Source organism: Heterodontus francisci, chromosome 7 (genome assembly GCF_036365525.1).
Source record: "Heterodontus francisci isolate sHetFra1 chromosome 7, sHetFra1.hap1, whole genome shotgun sequence".
NCBI classification, from domain to species: Eukaryota; Metazoa; Chordata; class Chondrichthyes; order Heterodontiformes; family Heterodontidae; genus Heterodontus; species Heterodontus francisci.
Window position 1 is genome coordinate 90,195,279 of NC_090377.1, and position 19,064 is coordinate 90,214,342.

The window sequence follows — 19,064 nt, forward strand, 5'->3', positions numbered from 1 at the left end:
CCCAGCGATAGCTGCTAGTTCTTCCGCATGCCAGGGGGGGTGCCATGGCAGTCAGGCACAGGGTGCCCGATTGAGAGCTGCTCCTGCCTCCCAACCCACCCCCTGGGACCCAAGATGCCCCCCTCCCCCCCAAACGACCCCCCCCTAGCCTCACCAGGGAAGGACTGATCCCCATGGTGAGGCATGCCCAACTTACCTTCACTCCTGGCTCCATGTCGTTGGCTGGGCTGCAGTCCCAGCAGTGGCCACTGCTCCCGCTGATTGGCCGGCAGCTCACTGAGGTGGGACTTCCTCCCTCAAGTGGGTGGAAGTCCTGCCTCGGGACAATTAAAGCCGGGGGACCCGTAAAATGCGGGACGGATCCCCGGGCTAGGTGGAAACGGGTTCGCCCCCGCTTGAACATCAGTGGCAAATTCCTGTCCGCCTAAGGTAAAATCCAGCCCATCATGTGCATTCATGACAGGCCAGGGATCTGACACAGAAAGCTTCCACTTTAATAGACAGGCTGATGCACAGATACATGTGAAGGCCTAGTTAATCATTATGCTGGATGGTTCTTCAGAAGCACCTCAATAATAACATCTCATGGTGGCTCCTCATCAGAGCCCTTTCCTATCCTGAGTGGTGTGAAACAGGGCTGTGTTCTCGCACCCACACTTTTTGGGATTTTCTTCTCCCTGCTGCTTTCACATGCGTTCAAATCCTCTGAAGAAGGAATTTTCCTCCACACAAGATCAGGGGGCAGGTTGTTCAACCTTGCCCGTCTAAGAGCGAAGTCCAAAGTACGGAAAGTCCTCATCAGAGAACTCCTCTTTGCTGACGATGCTGCTTTAACATCTCACACTGAAGAATGCCTGCAGAGTCTCATCGACAGGTTTGCGTCTGCCTGCAATGAATTTGGCCTAACCATCAGCCTCAAGAAAACGAACATCATGGGGCAGGATGTCAGAAATGCTCCATCCATCAATATTGGCGACCACGCTCTGGAAGTGGTTCAAGAGTTCACCTACCTAGGCTCAACTATCACCAGTAACCTGTCTCTAGATGCAGAAATCAACAAGCGCATGGGTAAGGCTTCCACTGCTATGTCCAGACTGGCCAAGAGAGTGTGGGAAAATGGCGCACTGACACGGAACACAAAAGTCCGAGTGTATCAGGCCTGTGTCCTCAGTACCTTGCTCTACGGCAGCGAGGCCTGGACAACGTATGCCAGCCAAGAGCGACGTCTCAATTCATTCCATCTTCGCTGCCTTCGGAGAATACTTGGCATCAGGTGGCAGGACTATATCTCCAACACAGAAGTCCTTGAAGCGGCCAACATCCCCAGCTTATACACACTACTGAGTCAGCGGCGCTTGAGATGGCTTGGCCATGTGAGCCGCATGGAAGATGGCAGGATCCCCAAAGACACATTGTACAGCGAGCTCGCCACTGGTATCAGACCCACCGGCCGTCCATGTCTCCGTTATAAAGACGTCTGCAAACGCGACATGAAATCGTGTGACATTGATCACAAGTCGTGGGAGTCAGTTGCCAGCATTCGCCAGAGCTGGCGGGCAGCCATAAAGACAGGGCTAAATTGTGGCGAGTCGAAGAGACTTAGTAGTTGGCAGGAAAAAAGACAGAGGCGCAAGGGGAGAGCCAACTGTGCAACAGCCCCAACAAACAAATTTCTCTGCAGCACCTGTGGAAGAGCCTGTCACTCCAGAATTGGCCTTTATAGCCACTCCAGGCGCTGCTTCACAAACCACTGACCACCTCCAGGCGCGTATCCATTGTCTCTCGAGATAAGGAGGCCCAAAAGAAGAAAGAAATGCTTTACTTAGTACGAAATGATGGAAGGCATGCCAAGGTGGTCATTGGCTAGCAAAGTTTGATTGATCACATCAACCAATGTGCCGAAAAACATTTTCAGGCATTGTTGCTCCTATTGGACAAAACTGCAGAGTTTGAGGATGGAATTTTAAACTGATAGTCCCTCGCCAATGGCAGGACCATTAGCAGGTCAGGAAGAAATTTCCATGGCTTTGCTGTAGCTCTTTAACTGGGCCATGGCATTAGCATCCCATTTCCAGGTTCCTTGACCAATCAGAGAGGAGTAGGTGGGATGATACGCTGCATCTGTCAAAGGAAAGATTTCTAATTAAAGGGGCCCTGGTATATATTTTGGTAGGAAGAAAGAGAACAGTCAATATAAAATAAAGGATACAATCCTAAAGGGAGTGCGGGAACAGAGAGACCTGGGTGTAAGTGCACAAATCATTGAAGGTGGCAGGCAGCTTGAGGAAGTTGTTAATAAGGCATACCGGATCCTGGGCTTTATAACTAGAGGTATAGAGTACAAAGGCAAGCAAATTATGGGTGAACAATTATAAACTACTGGTTTGGCTTCAACTGGAGTATTGTGTCCAATTCTGGGCACCATACTTTAGGAAAGATGTGAAGGCATTAGAGAGGGTGCAGAAAAGGTATATAAGAATGCGTCCAGTGATGAAGGACTTCAGTTACATGGATAGAATAGAGAAGCTGGGTTGCTATCCTTAGAGAAGAGAAGATGGATAGGAAATTTGATAGAGGTGTTCAAAGTCATGAGGGGTAATTAGGGATGGGCAATAAATGCTTGCCTTGCCTGCGATGCTCACAACCCAAGAATGAATTAAAAAAAAGGTATGATCTGACTCGAGCACTATAAAGTTCTGGGTTAGTGACTGGAACCCCAATGCTTAAGAGCACAGGTGAACCATATGAATTTTATGAAACATGCAATATGGATCTATTTCCACATCAACAAATTAAAGTCTCGAATGAAAGAACTCATAATCTTATACAGTTGTATGTAATATTGTCAAGGGCATAGAAAAAGTTAATCTGGAATATTATTTTAGGTTAAATTCTTGAAAGTAAATAAAAGAATTCAGGTTTAAACTAGAGAAGGGTACTTTTAGAACAGATAACAGTAAATTCTTCACACAGAGTGATCAATATATGGAACTAAATTCCTGATAGAGCAGTGAAGGCAAAGATCCTGGAACCATTTAAGAAGCAACTAGATGTTGCAATGGGGGTCACATGAGGATATGTCTAAATTGATAAATTAAGATGAGCTGAAAGGCCTTCCTCATCTTATTGTCATTTGCTCTTATGATCCTCATGGTTAAGCACTCAGTTTGGCAGTTTGAGTGCACAAATCATCTGTGACTATTGCAAAATTAAATAGCTTAAAATAGTATGAGGAACAGTTTTTTTAATTGATGGAGGTTACTTATGAAAATAATCATCTTTAATGTCTTCTAACAATATGAGGAATATTTAATTTGCAGGACAGCTATGTGCACTGCAACATTAAATGCAGCATTGTCTCACAATCACCAGTTGCATAATGTGATTGAAGTACTATCTCCTCTTTACAATATCTCACCTTTTTCTTGCTAGATGACAAGTTAAAAACTGAGCGTGAGTTGCCACCTCTTCTTCTAGGCCCAGACTTCAAATGTAAGCATTTCCTGTATGAAACGAATGAGTACTTCCATTTGCATGGTGGAATTGAATTTGACATAGGAACTCCTGCACTTGAGGATGTGCCTGAACATATTAAGGTATTCTTGTAGCTGTACATCCATCGCTGTAACTGAATTGTCTTTTGCCTGAGCAGAGAAAAATTTGAAACACAAGTAAACATGATTCTAAAATGAAGTGCACAAATCAGTTCTTATAGTTCAGTGGGTAAATGCAGCATGTGGTTTGATACCAAGCCATAGAAGATTAAGATTGTCCTATGTTCAATCGCTAATTTGTGCTAACTTAGTTGCTCCCAGCTGATGAACATTGTTGGTGGTGAGGGAGGGAAAAATTATCCAGGATCCCAATCTCAATTGCTATTAACTGGTCCACACTCTGATTATGTATTCTGTAGTTATCAGATGAGGACACGATTCACTTCGATCATCTTGTTTTAAATTTAAATTTTAGCCTTTTCTGTTTTATAACAATTTACATTTATATAGCACCTTTAACGTATCAAAATTTCCCAAAGTGCTTCACAGTTGCACAACAAACTCAAACAGATGTAGGGAGAGATACCCAAAGACCTTAAGGAGGCTTTTGAAAGAAGTGACAAGGGTTCAAGAATTTGGAGAAAAGATGGCTGAAAGCTCTGCTACAATGGTGGAACAAATTGAATGGGCAATGCACAGTGGTCCAGTGTAAAATCAAGGGTGCAAGCAGGGACAGATGACTGTATAAGATTTCAGAGGTACAGAGGATTGAACCCATAAAGGAATGACGCTGTATAGACAGAAATGAAGATTTCAATGAGGCAGCAGTGGAGGTGAATAAGGACAGGTTGATCGGGGCTTTATGCAAGATAAGATGTGGGCAGCGGCTTTCTTGTTAAGTTGGAGTTGACAGAGGATGTAGTTCAGCGAGGAGAGCATTAGAACATTTGAATTCGTAGGTAACAGACATGAATGAGGATATCATTGGAAGTTGTATTTTTTTTCATTCTTTCATGGGATGTGAGGGTCACTGGCATGGTCAGCATTTGTTGCCCATTTCTAATTGCTTTTGAGAAGGTGGTGGTGAGTCACCATCTTGAACCACTGCAGTCCATGTGGTGTAGGAACACCCACAATGCTGTTCGAAAGGGAGTTCCAGGTTTTTGACCCAGCCACAGTGAAGGAACAGCGATATATTTCCAAGTCAGGATGGTGCATGGCTTGGAGGGGTACTTACAGATGGTGGTGTTCCCATGCATCTGCGGCCTCGTTGAAAAAGCACAGATGCAGACAATATTGCAGAGGTGGAAGTAGGTCGTCTTGGTGATGGACTGAGACTTTGGAACTCAGCTCAGTGTGATGGACTGTCCGATTGAGCTTCAGTGGTCATCAAGGAAGGTGGACAAGATCAGTAGTGAAGACATGGATTTTCAAATGGAAACCACACAGAATGGCATCGTTATTGTCCACATCGATTTGTATAAAATTCTTACATATGAAAACATATGAAAGATGAATCCATTTTTAATGATTCAGTCACCAGCAGAGAGCATGTATTTGAGGACGAGGAAAGGGCAAAGATTGAGCTATGGGATGCACTGGAGGTAACTGTGCAGGCACAGGAGAAGAATCCAATGCAAATATGCTGACTGCATTGAATCAGATAGAAAAAGAATGATATGAGGGCAGCACCATACATGTGTATCACAGAGGAAAGGTGGTGGAGGAGGATCATGTGGTCAAACATTTAGAAAGCCACAGAGTGGTCAAGGAGGGTAAGGAGAAATAACTCATTGCCATGATGGTCCTAAGGAATATAATTAGTGGCTTTGATCAGGGTTTTTAATCTAGATTTTATTCAAATAGGGAAGGATCAGAATTAGATGGTGGCAACACATTCCAAAACATGAGAGAGAAAGTGATATTGGAAGACAGAACAGTAATTGGTGAGGACTGAGCTACCAAGGGTAGGCTTTTTTTAGAAGTAAGGTAATTTTCGATGTTTTGAAATTGAAGGTCAGTGCCTGAGGAAAAGCATTCAGCCAAGAAAGGGTAGTTGAGTAGTCAGGACCTGAGTTGTTCAAGGATCATGAGAGCAGCAAATGGGTATCATGCAGGAGAGGATTCTGATAAAGGCTGAGGTAGAGACATAAGTTAAGTTACTGAATGCTATGAGTTTGGAACTGGAGTAAGGAATTTGCTGTTAGTGATCTGGAAGAGCAGAGGTATTTCAGTAGGCTGAGGCAATAAAGCAGATAGCATCTATTTTGGATGCAAAGAAATCCATGACCTCCTCATGACTAGCATCAGAAGTGCGATAGAGGCAACAAAGGAGAGAGCTCAGTGGAGGAAGTTAGCAGTGGAAAAAATAAGATTTCTGATGCCAGGTGATTTAGCCATAGGGAGGGAGATGTGTTATTTCTTTGGGTGTTTGAGTGAGATCTGGTAAGGGCCAACCAGCTGGTTGTGTGCTTTTGGGTGCTTTGAGTCTATGTTTCTCAGATTTAAAGATATAAAGTTGGATATTGTACTGGAGGAGTGGTGCGGCTGGAACATTGTGAAGATTTTGTGAGGAAAACCGTCTTCAAAGCAGAAATAAGTGAACTGTTGAGTAGATTGATAGAGGCAGTACTATCATGGCAGGTGGAAGGCCAGAGAAGAAGGAGTTGCAAGTGAGAGAAGATGTTGGACAGATATCTCAGGGAAGGGTCTATTGTTTCCAGGAAAACAGGGCAATAATAGTGATGTCAGATGCCCAAAGGTGCAGGGCAGCCTTGTTAGTGATGGAGACTGAGAAGATGGCAAGGCCTTGAGTATTGGCAAGGTTTTTTATTGGGATTTTTATTAGCTATTTGTTGCTACCCCTTGCTTCCTGGAGAGTGAATTTGTTACTGCATGACAGAATATCACATATTCATTGAGTTCCATCATCAGAAGTGTTCTGGGATATGGTAATGGTTTGGGCAAGAGAAGACTACTGATCAATCTCACCTACTCTTCCACATCTCCCATCAGGTTATTTTACTATGATTTGAGAACTTGTAGTCCTCAAACCTACTTGCTAATAGGAAATTATCTAGTCCTTTTTAAAAAAGCTTGTTATGTTATTGTCACGCTCATGGGATTTGCAACGGTGGAGATACAAAAATAAACTGGAGAGTTACAAAAAAAAAACAATTTGAAAGACTGGTACACTTGCCTTCAACAAGATGGAGAACAAAGTCACGTGACATCCACCTTCTCCTCCACTGAAATACACATTCATGTCTGCTAGAACTAAAACACAATACCCCGTCAGCATTGAAATTATAGACAGTTCTTTACACATGGATGTGAGCTATCCACAAAAATGAGCTAAAACAAAGGCAATCACAGATGCTCCGTCTCCAACTACAATCACTGCAATACCTCATCTTATCAAAATGGGCTGCAGTTAGAAGCTATTGTATAGCCCCTCAGGAACCGAAAACGTAGTCACGGAGGCAAAACTAACACTTGAGTCTGTGCTCTATGGGCTGTTTCCAGGGATGCACACCGAGATAAACATCAACTGCTGCTGGAGGACTATCAATTCGGTGAAAGGCGCCCTTTGGTCTGCCCGAAACTTGCTAGTCTTCCAGCGCAAAGAGTTGTCCACGACCGAATGTTGCAGACTGGCACATTCCAAGGTCCAGGACTACGTGCTGGGGGACGCACTAAAGCTTGGGGCAGCCGCAGCAAAGGCTCAATGGGGAAAGACCACTGTGTAAGGTCCCCCCACCAAGCTGAACGGAGGGGCTGGATCCATGGGAAACCCCTTGAACTGTATCGGGAAAATTTTGTGTGCTGTAAAATGTAAAAATGCATCTGGCATGACAAATGAAATGGAAGGGTTGTGAGACAACTCATGATTGTATTGAAGGAAACTGAACACCTTTGCACTGTTTGTATTTTTTGACTTGGTGCTGTTTAAAATTGTTTGGTAATGTATTTTTTACAAATTTTTATGAATAAAGTATATTTTGGAAAAAAAAAATTATCTTTTAAGGTAACTTTTTTGGAGAACAAAGAGAACATCAGGATATCAGCCAGAAATCACCAGCCACAGAGAGAACATCGAAAGCCATTCTTCAATTCCAGCACAAGGCTGAGAGAGAGAGTTCAATTCCAACTAAGACAGTTGAATCCTGCTGAGGCGAGTTTGTAAGCAACTGCAGCAGAGAAATTAAAGAGTGAATTTTAAACAACTCCTCCGCCTATGAAAATTGAACTAAGAAATACCAGCACCATCTTCACCATCCCAACAAATGCAAGACAACCAGCAAACAGGCCTGCAACTTTAAAAACCTTCCAAGAGGATCCCGTTATCCCTTCTTGACTCTTTGGTCTTTCCACAGTATTTGACATAGTCAATCATGCTGGCTTCTCCATTGTCTATTTACATTTACTTTTTCACTAAGGTTAATGAACACAGGAATTTTGGGCCCTAATGACTAAACTGTGACAGTAACTAAACAGAGTTACCATGTTTGGATCTTGGCTATCATGAGAACCCAAAAGTTGTTTCCAAAGTTGTGTAGCGAGTATGTCTAACCTGCAATTACTGGGTCACTCTATAAAAAAAGTTGACAAATGAAATTTCATTTGGGGATTTTAAAAATTTATGAACTATTTAAATACAGGAAAGAAATTAAATGGATTATTAGCAGTGGCTTTAATGTAGTGGCCTCTGAACAAGATCAATAAATTCAGCCTTGACTAACATTCAAATTTCATTGGCTTCTGTTTAATTTTTCACCCAGTCCACCATTAGAGCGCTTTGACTGTGCCACCCTTCTCAAAGTTAGAATGCACTGACAGGATTATTATTAACCAATGGAAGTGAACTCCAATCAGCTGGTTCTGAAGTGTTACTTGTTCAAGAAGGCATTATGAAACCAGAGAGGAAGAACCATAAAAATGTGTATTTTTTATTTACGGGAAGGGATGGGCAAGACTTGGCCAACATTCAGGCTTGAGCTGATAAGTGGCTAATAACATTCATGCCACACAAGTGCCAGGCAATGACCATCTCCAAAAAGAGAGAATCTAACCACCTCCGCTTGACATTCAGTGGCATAATCATTGCTGAATTCCCCCACCATCAACATCCTGAAGGTCACCATTGGCCAGAAACTTAACTGGACCAGTCATATAAATACTTTGTGATTGCAGGAGCAGGTCAGAGGCTGGGTATTCTGTAGCGAGTTACTCATCTCCTGACTGTGCAAAACTTTTCCATCATCTACAAGACACAGTAATGTGATGGAGTACTCCCACTTGCCTGGATGAGTGCAGCTCCAAAAACACTCAAGAAGCTCAACACCATCCAGGACAAAGCAGCCTCCTTGATTGCCACCCCATTCACCACACTTATTCACTCCCTGCAACACCAGCGCACCATGGTGGCAGTGTGTACCATACACAAGATGTATTGCAGCAATTTGCCAAGGCTTCTTCAACAGTACCTTCCAAACCAGTGACCTCTACCACCTAGAAAACAACGGCAGCAGGTGCATGGGAACATCACTATCTGCAGATTCCTCTCCAATTCAAACACCATCCTGATTTGGAAACAAATTGCCGTTCCTTCATCGTTGCTGGGTCAAAATACTGGAACTCCCTACCTAACAGCACTGTGAGTGTACCTACATGACATGAACTGCAGTGGTGCAAGAAGGTGGCTCACGGCCACCTTCTCGAGGGCAATTAGGGATGGGCAATAAATGCTGGCTTTGTCGGTGACGCCCATGTCCCATGAGCAAGTAAAAAAAAAAAATTCAATTGTTTATTCCTAGCTGATGTTAGAATTGACTTATGTATTCATGTGCTAGAAGCCACTGGGTAGAAAGAAAATTAGCCAGATTGCCTATTCCTGGTCACTGTCCAGTGAGCCGTGTTGGAATATGGATGTGCGGATATGATAACACGTGAAAAATCACTTTTGAGTGAAGAGACAAAGGACTACTGGCATATTGAATCTATTTTTGCATGAGTGACTGTCGTCAGGAATGGTGGGGTAGGGGGCAAGAAGTTACAGACACAATTTTATATGAAAATTTTTTTTTTGCAAGTTGAATTCTGTAATACAGTAAATAAAATGTAGGTAATTTATGTGATATAATTATTGCTGTTTTGCTACAGATTGCCTTTAATGATATCCAGACGCAAGCTGTGAACCATCTGAAACAATTGTTCAAACCTGATATGTTACTCAGGGGTCAATATACCATACCTATTATGCAATTACATGGGAAAAGGTAGGTAAGAATCTTGTAAAAAGTTTTAATATGATTACAAAACATGTCCTGTACACTATCCAGTGGTTGATAATATTTACCCTGTTTTAGTTTGCTTTTTCCTTAGTTTTCTGTGTTTTCTTTCTCTCCATCCATCCACACATTCAATAATTGTGAGCAAAATAATCTGATCACATGTCTCCGCTGATACTGTTTTAAATATAATTTTTGTTCTGATGATATGACACACATGAACAAAAAAGATTACTCTGTTCAATATACAGCTGTTAATGTATTTCCAGCTTAATTGTGCGACTTTTTCAAAACTTTTTTTCATTCATTCATATGAATGGTTATCTCTTCTGAATAGTTGTAGCATCCTATCACCAATTATACATACCAGGATGATTTAAATGTACAAGATCTAACAGTAAAATTGTTACTGATAAAACACGGGAGAATATTTTTTGCTGAATCAGTGAGAGTTTATTTAATATTCATAGATTACATCAGCTTCTGTGTGCTCCTAGTTGTTCTAGGTATTGTATTAACTCATTGAACGAACCTATGATAATTTCATTTAATGACATTAACTTTTTCTAATGCTTTGATAATTTAACACAGTTTGTAAACCACTAAAGTTTAATCAGTGTAAGTGGAATATTATTAAGTTTCCTAAGCAGACTTAAGCCATTTTTATATTGGAGGAGTGTAGCTAACAGGAGATGTTCACTTTTCCAATAATTAGTTGCACTCATAAAGACAAAATAATCTGACTTGCAGAGAACCAATAGCATCATGAACATACAAAAATGTGGTCTACAAGTCTATTTTCTAAATTAAGCACCTCCAGTTGTGGGAATTGAAATGCATGTCACTTCTTATTACACTCACCCTTAAAGATGGCCACTGTCAGTTCATGAAATGTCTTCATTAATGATGTAAAATAAAAACAGAAAGTGCTGGAAATACTCAGCAGGTCAGGCAGCATCTGTGGAGAGAGAAGCAGAGTTAAGGTCTGTGACCTTTCATCAGAACTGGCAAAGGTCAGCAAAGAATTAGGTTTTAAGCAAGTAAAGGGGAGGGGGTGGTTTGGTTTGGAAGAGAACAAAAGGGAAGGTGTGTGATAGGGCAGAGGGCAGGAGAGATTAAATAACAAACCATACCCTCCCCCCACCCTTCACTTGCTTAAAACCTAATTCTTTTCTGACCTTTGCCAGTTCTGATGAAAGGTCACAGACATGAAACGCTAACTCTGCTTCTCTCTCCACAGATGCTGCCTGACCTGCTGAGTACTTCCAGCACTTCCTGTTTCTTTTTCAGATTGCCAGCATTTGCAGTATTTTGCTTTCATTCATGATGTGCTCATTGGTATTATAATGGTAGTTTTGGAGTGTTTGTTCGAGGTATTTTTGGAAGAAATGAATGTATAATATTGTGTTGGTAAATTCTCCGGGGAATCTAGTGCACTCATCAACTGGAACAATGAACTAACCAGTGCAATATGGTGCTCCCATGTGGATTATTATGGCTTTGCATGGTTTAAGACAAAATCTTGCAAGTTTTGATAGGATAATCCAAGAATCATCTGTCCTAATTGCTGATTTAGATTTTTAGAAGCAGTTCTTCGCTATTGTTCTGAGAACGTTTGAAGTTTGCTTAGTCTTTCTCATCTTTCTTCTGTGTTGGCAAATTCCTAAAGAAGGTTACAGTTTTTCATAGTTCAGAATTCAAAGGGATGCAACAGAAGGGGTTCCTTTACCCAATATTTGAGGTGCAGGAATCTCTGAAACTTGCCACAATTGCTATTGAATGGCATTATTTGGTAATGCGATATGAAACCAAGTATTCATATATAGAGGGTTAGGTGCCTTCCAAATTGGATTGTAGAGAAACAAGATGTTGCAACTGAATCTTCACCCCGCTATTGGATGGGACCACCGTTCACTAAGATATTATGTGTCTCTCTGATAGTCATATAAGCAGTAACAAGCATTGCACATTTCACAGTGAATTGTGTCGCTCAGTATGCTACTTGTGAAGAATCTGCCGTTAATGAACTGAGAGCTCAAATTTGCGTTTATCATTTATCACATGATTTTGTGGCCAGGTGGGGTCACTCTGGGGTCGAGTTGGCACTGAGATGATACACTTTTTTTTATTAATTCATGGGATGTGGGCGTCACGGGCTATGACAGCATTTATTACCCATCCTAATTGCCCTTGAGAAGGTGGTGGTGAGCTGCCTTCTTGAACCGCTGCAGTCCATGTGAGGTAGGCACACCCACAGTGCTGTTAGGAAGGGAGTTCCAGGATTTTGACCCAGCGACAGTGAAGGAACTGCGATGTAGTTCCAAGTCAGGATAGTGTGTGACTTGGACGGGAACTTGCAGATGGTGATGTTCCCATGCATCTGCTGCTCTTGTCCTTCGAGGTGGTAGAGGTCGTTTGGAAGGTGCTGTCTAAGGAGCCTTGGTGTGTTGCTGCAGTGCATCTTGTAGATGGTACACACTGCTGCCACTGAGTGTCGGTGGTGGAGGGAGTGAATGTTTGTGGATGGTGTGCCAATCAAGTGGGCTGCTTTGTCCTGGATGGTGTTGAGCTTCTTGAGTGTTGTTGGAGCTGCACCCATCCAGGCAAGTGGAGCGTATTCCATCACACTCTTGACTTGTGCCTTGTAGATAGTGGACAGGCTTTGGGGAGTCAGGAGGTGAGTTACTCGCCGCAGGATTCCCAGCCTCTGACCTGCTCTTGTAGCCACGGTATTTATATGGCTACTCCAGTTCAGTTTCTGGTCAATGGTAGTCATTAGGATGTTGATAGTGGGGGATTCAGTGATGGTAATGGCATTGAAGGTCAAGGGGAGATGTTTAGATTCTCTCTTGTTGGAGATGGTTATTGCCTGGCACTTGTGTGGCACGAATGTTACTTGCCGCTTATCAGCCTAAGCCTGGATATTGTCCAGGTCTCGCTGCATTCCTACACGGACTGCTTCACTATTTGAGGAGTCGCGAATGGTGCTGAACATTGTGCAATCATCAGCAAACATCCCCACTTCTGACCTTAAGATTGAAGGAAGGCCATTTCTTTACACTTTACAATGGCAGATTGGAACCATGATAATTCTCTATAACAGACTTGGTAATCTAATAATGAACTAGCCAAGTTGTAACACTCACTAGCCACCTGGCTCATAAATGTGATCTATTTAGGTTGATCAAATACTGCGGCTAGAATTTTTCCTACTCACCTCTAGATCGCCATACAAGCCAACATCCTATCATATAGGTTGCTCCTATGGGAGGTAAGGGTCGCCAAGAGTGTCCCTGCTGACTGCATCTGCGGGAAGTGCACCCAACTCCAGCTCCTCGAGAACTGCGTTAGGGAACTGGAGCTGGAGCTGGATGAACTTCGGATAATTCGGGAGGCGGAGGGGGTTATTGAGAGGAGTTATGGGGAGGTAGTCACACCTCAGGTAAAAGAAGTAGGTAGATGGGTTACCGTCAGGGGAAGGAGAGGGAACCAGCAGGCAGTGCAGGGATCCCCTGTGGCCGTTTCCCTCAACAACAGGTATACCGTTTTGGATACTGTTGCGGGGGACGACTTACCAGGGGTATGCAATGGGGTACAGGTATCTGGCACAGAGTCTGTCCCTGTTGCTCAGAAGGGAAGGGGGAAGAGGAGCAGAGCATTAGTCATTGGGGACTCCATAGTTAGGGGAACAGATAGGAGGTTCTGTGGGAACGAGAGAGACTCACGGTTGGTATGTTGCCTCCCAGGTGCCAGGGTTCGTGATGTCTCGGATCGTGTTTTTGGGATCCTTAAGGGGGAGGGGGAGCAGCCCCAAGTCGTGGTCCACATAGGCACCAACGACATAGGTAGGAAGAGAGATGGGGATTTAAGGCAGAAATTCAGGGAGCTAGGGTGGAAGCTTAGAGCGAGAACAAACAGAGTTGTTATCTCTGGGTTGTTGCCCGTGCCACATGATAGCGAAGCGAGGAATAGGGAGAGAGAGGAGTTGAACACGTGGCTGCAGGGATGGTGCAGGAGGGAGGGTTTTGGTTTCCTGGATAATTGGGGCTCTTTCTGGGGTAGGTGGGACCTCTACAAACAGGATGGTCTTCACCTGAACCAGAGGGGTACCAATATCCTGGGGGGGAGATTTGCTTGTGCTCTTCAGGGGGGTTTAAACTAATTCAGCAGGGGAATGGGAACCTAAAATGTAGTGCCAGTGTACAGGATGTTGAGAGTAGTGAGGTCAGGGATAAGGTTACAAGGACGCAAGAGGGCACTGGCAAGCAAGAACCTGGTTTAAAGTGTGTCTACTTCAACGCCAGGAGCATCCGGAATAAGGTGGGTGAGCTTGCAGCATGGGTTGGTACCTGGGATCTCGATGTAGTGGCCATTTCGGAGACATGGGTAGAGCAGGGGCAGGAATGGATGTTGCAGGTTCCGGGATTTAGCTGTTTCAGTAAGAACAGAGAAGATGGTAAAAGAGGGGGGGGTGTGGCATTGTTAATCAAGGAGAGTATTACAGCGACAGAAAGGACGTTTGAGGACTCGTCTACTGAGGTAGTATGGGCCGAGGTTAGAAACAGGAGAGGTGAGGTCACCCTGTTGGGAGTCTTTTATAGACCTCCGAATAGTTCCAGAGATGTAGAGGAAAGGATAGCGAAGATGATTCTCGACAGGGATGAGAGTAACAGGGTAGTTGTTATGGGGGACTTTAACTTTCCAAATATCGACTGGAAATACTATAGTTCGAGTACTTTAGATGGGTCAGTTTTTGTCCAGTGTGTGCAGGAGGGTTTTCTGACACAGTATGTAGACAGGCCAACCAGGGGCGATGCCACATTGGATTTGGTACTGGGTAATGAACCCGGCCAGGTGTTAGATTTAGATGCAGGTGAGCACTTTGGTGATAGTGATCACAATTCAGTTAGGTTTACCTTAGCGATGGGCAGGGACAGGTATATACCGCAGGGCAAAAATTATAGCTGGGGGAAAGGAAATTATGATGCGATTAGGCAAGATTTAGGATGCGTAGGATGGGGAAGGAAACTGCAGGGGATGGGAACAATCGAAATGTGGAGCTTATTCAAGGAGCAGCTACTGCGTGTCCTTGATAAGTATGTACCTGTGAGGCAGGGAGGAAGTTGTCGAGCGAGGGAGCCGTGGTTTACTAAAGAAGTTGAAGCGCTTGTCAAGAGGAAGAAGAAGGCTTATGTTAGGATGAGACGTGAAGGCTCAGTTAGGGCGCTTGAGAGTTACAAGCTAGCCAGGAAGGATCTAAAGGGAGAGCTAAGAAGAGCAAGGAGAGGACACGAGAAGTCATTGGCGGATAGGATCAGGGAAAACCCTAAGGCTTTCTATAGGTATATCAGGAATAAAAGAATGACTAGAGTTAGATTAGGGCCAATCAAGGATAGTAGTGGAAAGTTGTGTGTGGAATCAGAGGAGGTAGGGGAAGTGTTAAATGAATATTTTGCGTCAGTATTTACAGTAGAGAAAGAAAATGTTGTCGAGGAGAATACTGAGATTCAGGCTACTAGGCTAGATGGGATTGAGGTTCACAAGGAGGAGGTGTTAGCAATTTTGGAAAGTGTGAAAATAGATAAGTCCCCTGGGCCAGATGGGATTTATCCTAGGATTCTCTGGGAAGCTAGGGAAGAGATTGCAGAGCCTTTGTCCTTGATCTTTATGTCGTCATTGTCGACAGGAATAGTGCCGGAAGACTGGAGGATAGCAAATGTTGTCCCCTTGTTCAAGAAGGGGAGTAGAGACAGCCCTGGTAATTATAGACCTGTGAGCCTTACTTCGGTTGTGGGTAAAATGTTGGAAAAGGTTATAAGAGACAGGATTTATAATCATCTTGAAAAGAATAAGTTCATTAGCGATAGTCAGCACGGTTTTGTGACGGGTAGGTCGTGCCTCACAAACCTTATTGAGTTTTTCGAGAAGGTGACCAAACAGGTGGATGAGGGTAAAGCAGTGGATGTGGTGTATATGGATTTCAGTAAGGCGTTTGATAAGGTTCCCCATGGTAGGCTATTGCAGAAAATACGGAAGTATGGGGTTGAAGGTGATTTAGAGCTTTGGATCAGAAATTGGCTAGCTGAAAGAAGACAGAGGGTGGTGGTTGATGGCAAATGTTCATCCTGGAGTTTAGTTACTAGTGGTGTACCGCAAGGATCTGTTTTGGGGCCACTGCTGTTTGTCATTTTTATAAATGACCTGGAAGAGGGTGTAGAAGGGTGGGTTAGTAAATTTGCGGATGACACTAAGGTCGGTGGAGTTGTGGATAGTGCTGAAGGATGTTGTAGGGTACAGAGGGACATAGATAGGCTGCAGAGCTGGTCTGAGAGATGGCAAATGGAGTTTAATGCGGAAAAGTGCGAGGTGATTCACTTTGGAAGGAGTAACAGGAATGCAGAGTACTAGGCTAATGGGAAGATTCTTGGTAGTGTAGATGAACAGAGAGATCTTGGTGTCCAGGTGCATAAATCCCTGAAAGTTGCTACCCAGGTTAATAGGGCTGTTAAGAAGGCATATGGTGTGTTAGCTTTTATTAGTAGGGGGATCGAGTTTCGGAGCCACGAGGTCATGCTGCAGCTGTACAAAACTCTGGTGAGACCGCACCTGGAGTATTGCGTGCAGTTCTGGTCACCGCATTATAGGAAGGATGTGGAAGCTATGGAAAGGGTGCAGAGGAGATTTACGAGGATGTTGCCTGGTATGGAGGGAAGGTCTTACGAGGAAAGGCTGAGGGACTTGAGGTTGTTTTCGTTGGAGAGAAGGAGGAGGAGAGGTGACTTAATAGAGACATATAAGATAATCAGAGGGTTAGATAGGGTGGATAGTGAGAGTCTTTTTCCTCGGATGGTGATGGCAAACACGAGGGGACATAGCTTTAAGTTGAGGGGTGATAGATATAGGACAGATGTCAGAGGTAGTTTCTTTACTCAGAGAGTAGTAGGGGCGTGGAGCGCCCTGCCTGCAACAGTAGTAGACTTGCCAACTTTAAGGGCATTTAAGTGGTCATTGGATAGACATATGGATGAAAATGGAATAGTGTAGGTCAGATGGTTTCACAGGTCGGCGCAACATCGAGGGCCGAAGGGCCTGTACTGCGCTGTAATGTTCTAAATTCTAAAATTAGAACCATTTTTTCAGCTTTTTTATGCTTTCAAATAAGCCAGCACAGATGATTGGCATAGACTTGAACCATTGTACATGCATTGACTTGATAATACAGTGCTGATGGTCACAGGCAAACTGCACATTGATTCAATAAACGTTTTTTCTGTTATCAGTCCGATGGAATTCGGCAGCCCTGTCTTGTTGCTGTTTTGATTGGTGAGAAAAGCGTTGGCCTACCTGATTAAAGCACCAGATTGATTGATGCAGTTATGGACAGAAAATTAGCTAATACTACTAACTTGGAAGAAGCTTTAAGGCATAACAATTGTCTAGTCACCTTGACAGTCACTGGCAGTGCTGCCCAATATTTAAGGTTGTGTAGGTCTTTCTGAATCAGATCATCTAACTGCCCCCTCTTTAATCTCAGCCCCAGAAGTAGTGCCCTTCAAATATCTTCAGGGTATGTTGACGCATTGGGTGACATATTGGCAAATCCAGACAGCATATCCTTAGTGACTCTTGAAATCTTAGGCAGCCATTATCTGCTCTGCTCATCTTCCTCTGCTAAGTCAGTATCAGGAAACATTGGAAGCAATTTTCAATGTAATGCAATGTAATGAACTGCCAGAAAACCTCTGTAAAACAGTAGCAGTTGACTTCTGAATCTGTTGGAAGAGTATTTGATTATGGACAGCATCACATTAGAATATGAACTTGATCATATCACCACATATATTTTCCAGTGGCACATGGGATCTCAGGTTGATTTTTTTTTACTTCTTCCCTAGCCCAGTGCAATGAAGCCAATAGTAGCATTGTAATTTCTGCCCTTGCTGAGATCAGGTGACTCAGCACGGACCAAAGATCTAAATAGTTTAGATCCACACTGGGCAGTATTTTTGCCTGTTGGACCATCAGAGATCTTTTTGCTTTTACCTTGATTCTTAGAATGTTTGGAGTTTCATAGAAAATTGCATGTTAATCCATGTTTAAAAATGTCTTGTTTTAATGTTATTTTTACAGCTATTATGTAATCTCTGTAGAACTGGAAAACCTCTTTCAGACATTTCAGAAGGTTCAGTGGTGGGGAGCCATGAGTGAAACAATTCGTATGCTCAAATCCGATAAGCTACCATTAAATGGAGTCCAGTTGAATGAACAATTAAAGAAAAAAATTGGTCATAAAAATGCCATAAAATGCAAGGTACGAAGAATGTTTTTTTGCCACACAGAAATACTTAGTAAATTATAGCCATGCAGCTTTTAATTCTTTGTATTATACCTCATGACAATTATGATAAACAATATTGGCAGCTATTTACCATGTATGTGACTAGTGACTGAAAGACTTTGGACGGTTATATAGGAGTACAAATATAAAGGGTAACAAGGCACCATTTATAATTAAATATATTACTTAAAATATTTTAGTTATGGAAAGTAGGACCTTGTTTTAGATTAGAAAAATGTTCAGTGAGCTCTCCACTGGTTCATTGTGTAATTTTAGTTTTCTTATCATGGGATATGGGTATTGCTAGAAAGGCCAGTATTTATTGCCCGTCCTTAGTTGCCTTTGAGAAAGTAGTGGTGAAGCATCTTCTTGAACTGTTGCATTCTGTGTAGGTCTTCTTTGGCCTCCTTATCTCGAGAGACAATGGGTAAGCGCCTGGAGGTGGTCAGTGGTGTGTGGAGCAGCGCCTGGAGTGGCTAGAAAAGGCCAATTCTAGAGTAACAGGCTCTTCCACAGGTGTTGCAGAAAAATTTGTTTGTCGGGGCTGTTACACAGTTGGCTCTCCCCTTGCGCCTCTGTCTTTTTTCCTGCCAACTGCTAAGTCTCTTCGACTCGCCACACTTTAGCCCCGCCTTTATGGCTGCCCGCCAGCTCTGGCGAACGCTGGCAACTGACTCCCACAACTTGTGATCAATGTCACAGGACTTCATGTCACGTTTGCAGACGTCTTTAAAGCGGAGACATGGACTGCTGGTGTGTCTGATACCAGTGGCGAGCTCGATGTACAATGTGTCTTTGGGGATCCTGCCATCTTCCATGCGGCTCACATGGCCAAGCCATCTCAAGCGCCGCTGACTCGGTAGTGCGTATGTTGGCATGTGTAGGTACTTGCACACATTTGTTAGGTAAGGAGTTCCAGGATTTTGACCCAACAATGTTGAT

The 19,064-nt window shown here is 43.3% G+C and overlaps 1 protein-coding gene across 1 annotated transcript in view; it reads left to right on the forward strand.

Moving 5' to 3' along the window:
- ankar (ankyrin and armadillo repeat containing) overlaps nt 1-19,064 on the forward strand; it is a 255,424-nt gene that overhangs the window by 10,116 nt on the left and 226,244 nt on the right. The window contains exons 3-5 of the mRNA XM_068036280.1: nt 3,433-3,596; nt 9,657-9,772; nt 17,915-18,095. Coding sequence (XP_067892381.1) covers nt 3,433-3,596; nt 9,657-9,772; nt 17,915-18,095 — 461 coding nt within the window. The remainder of the gene's footprint in view (nt 1-3,432; nt 3,597-9,656; nt 9,773-17,914; nt 18,096-19,064) is intronic.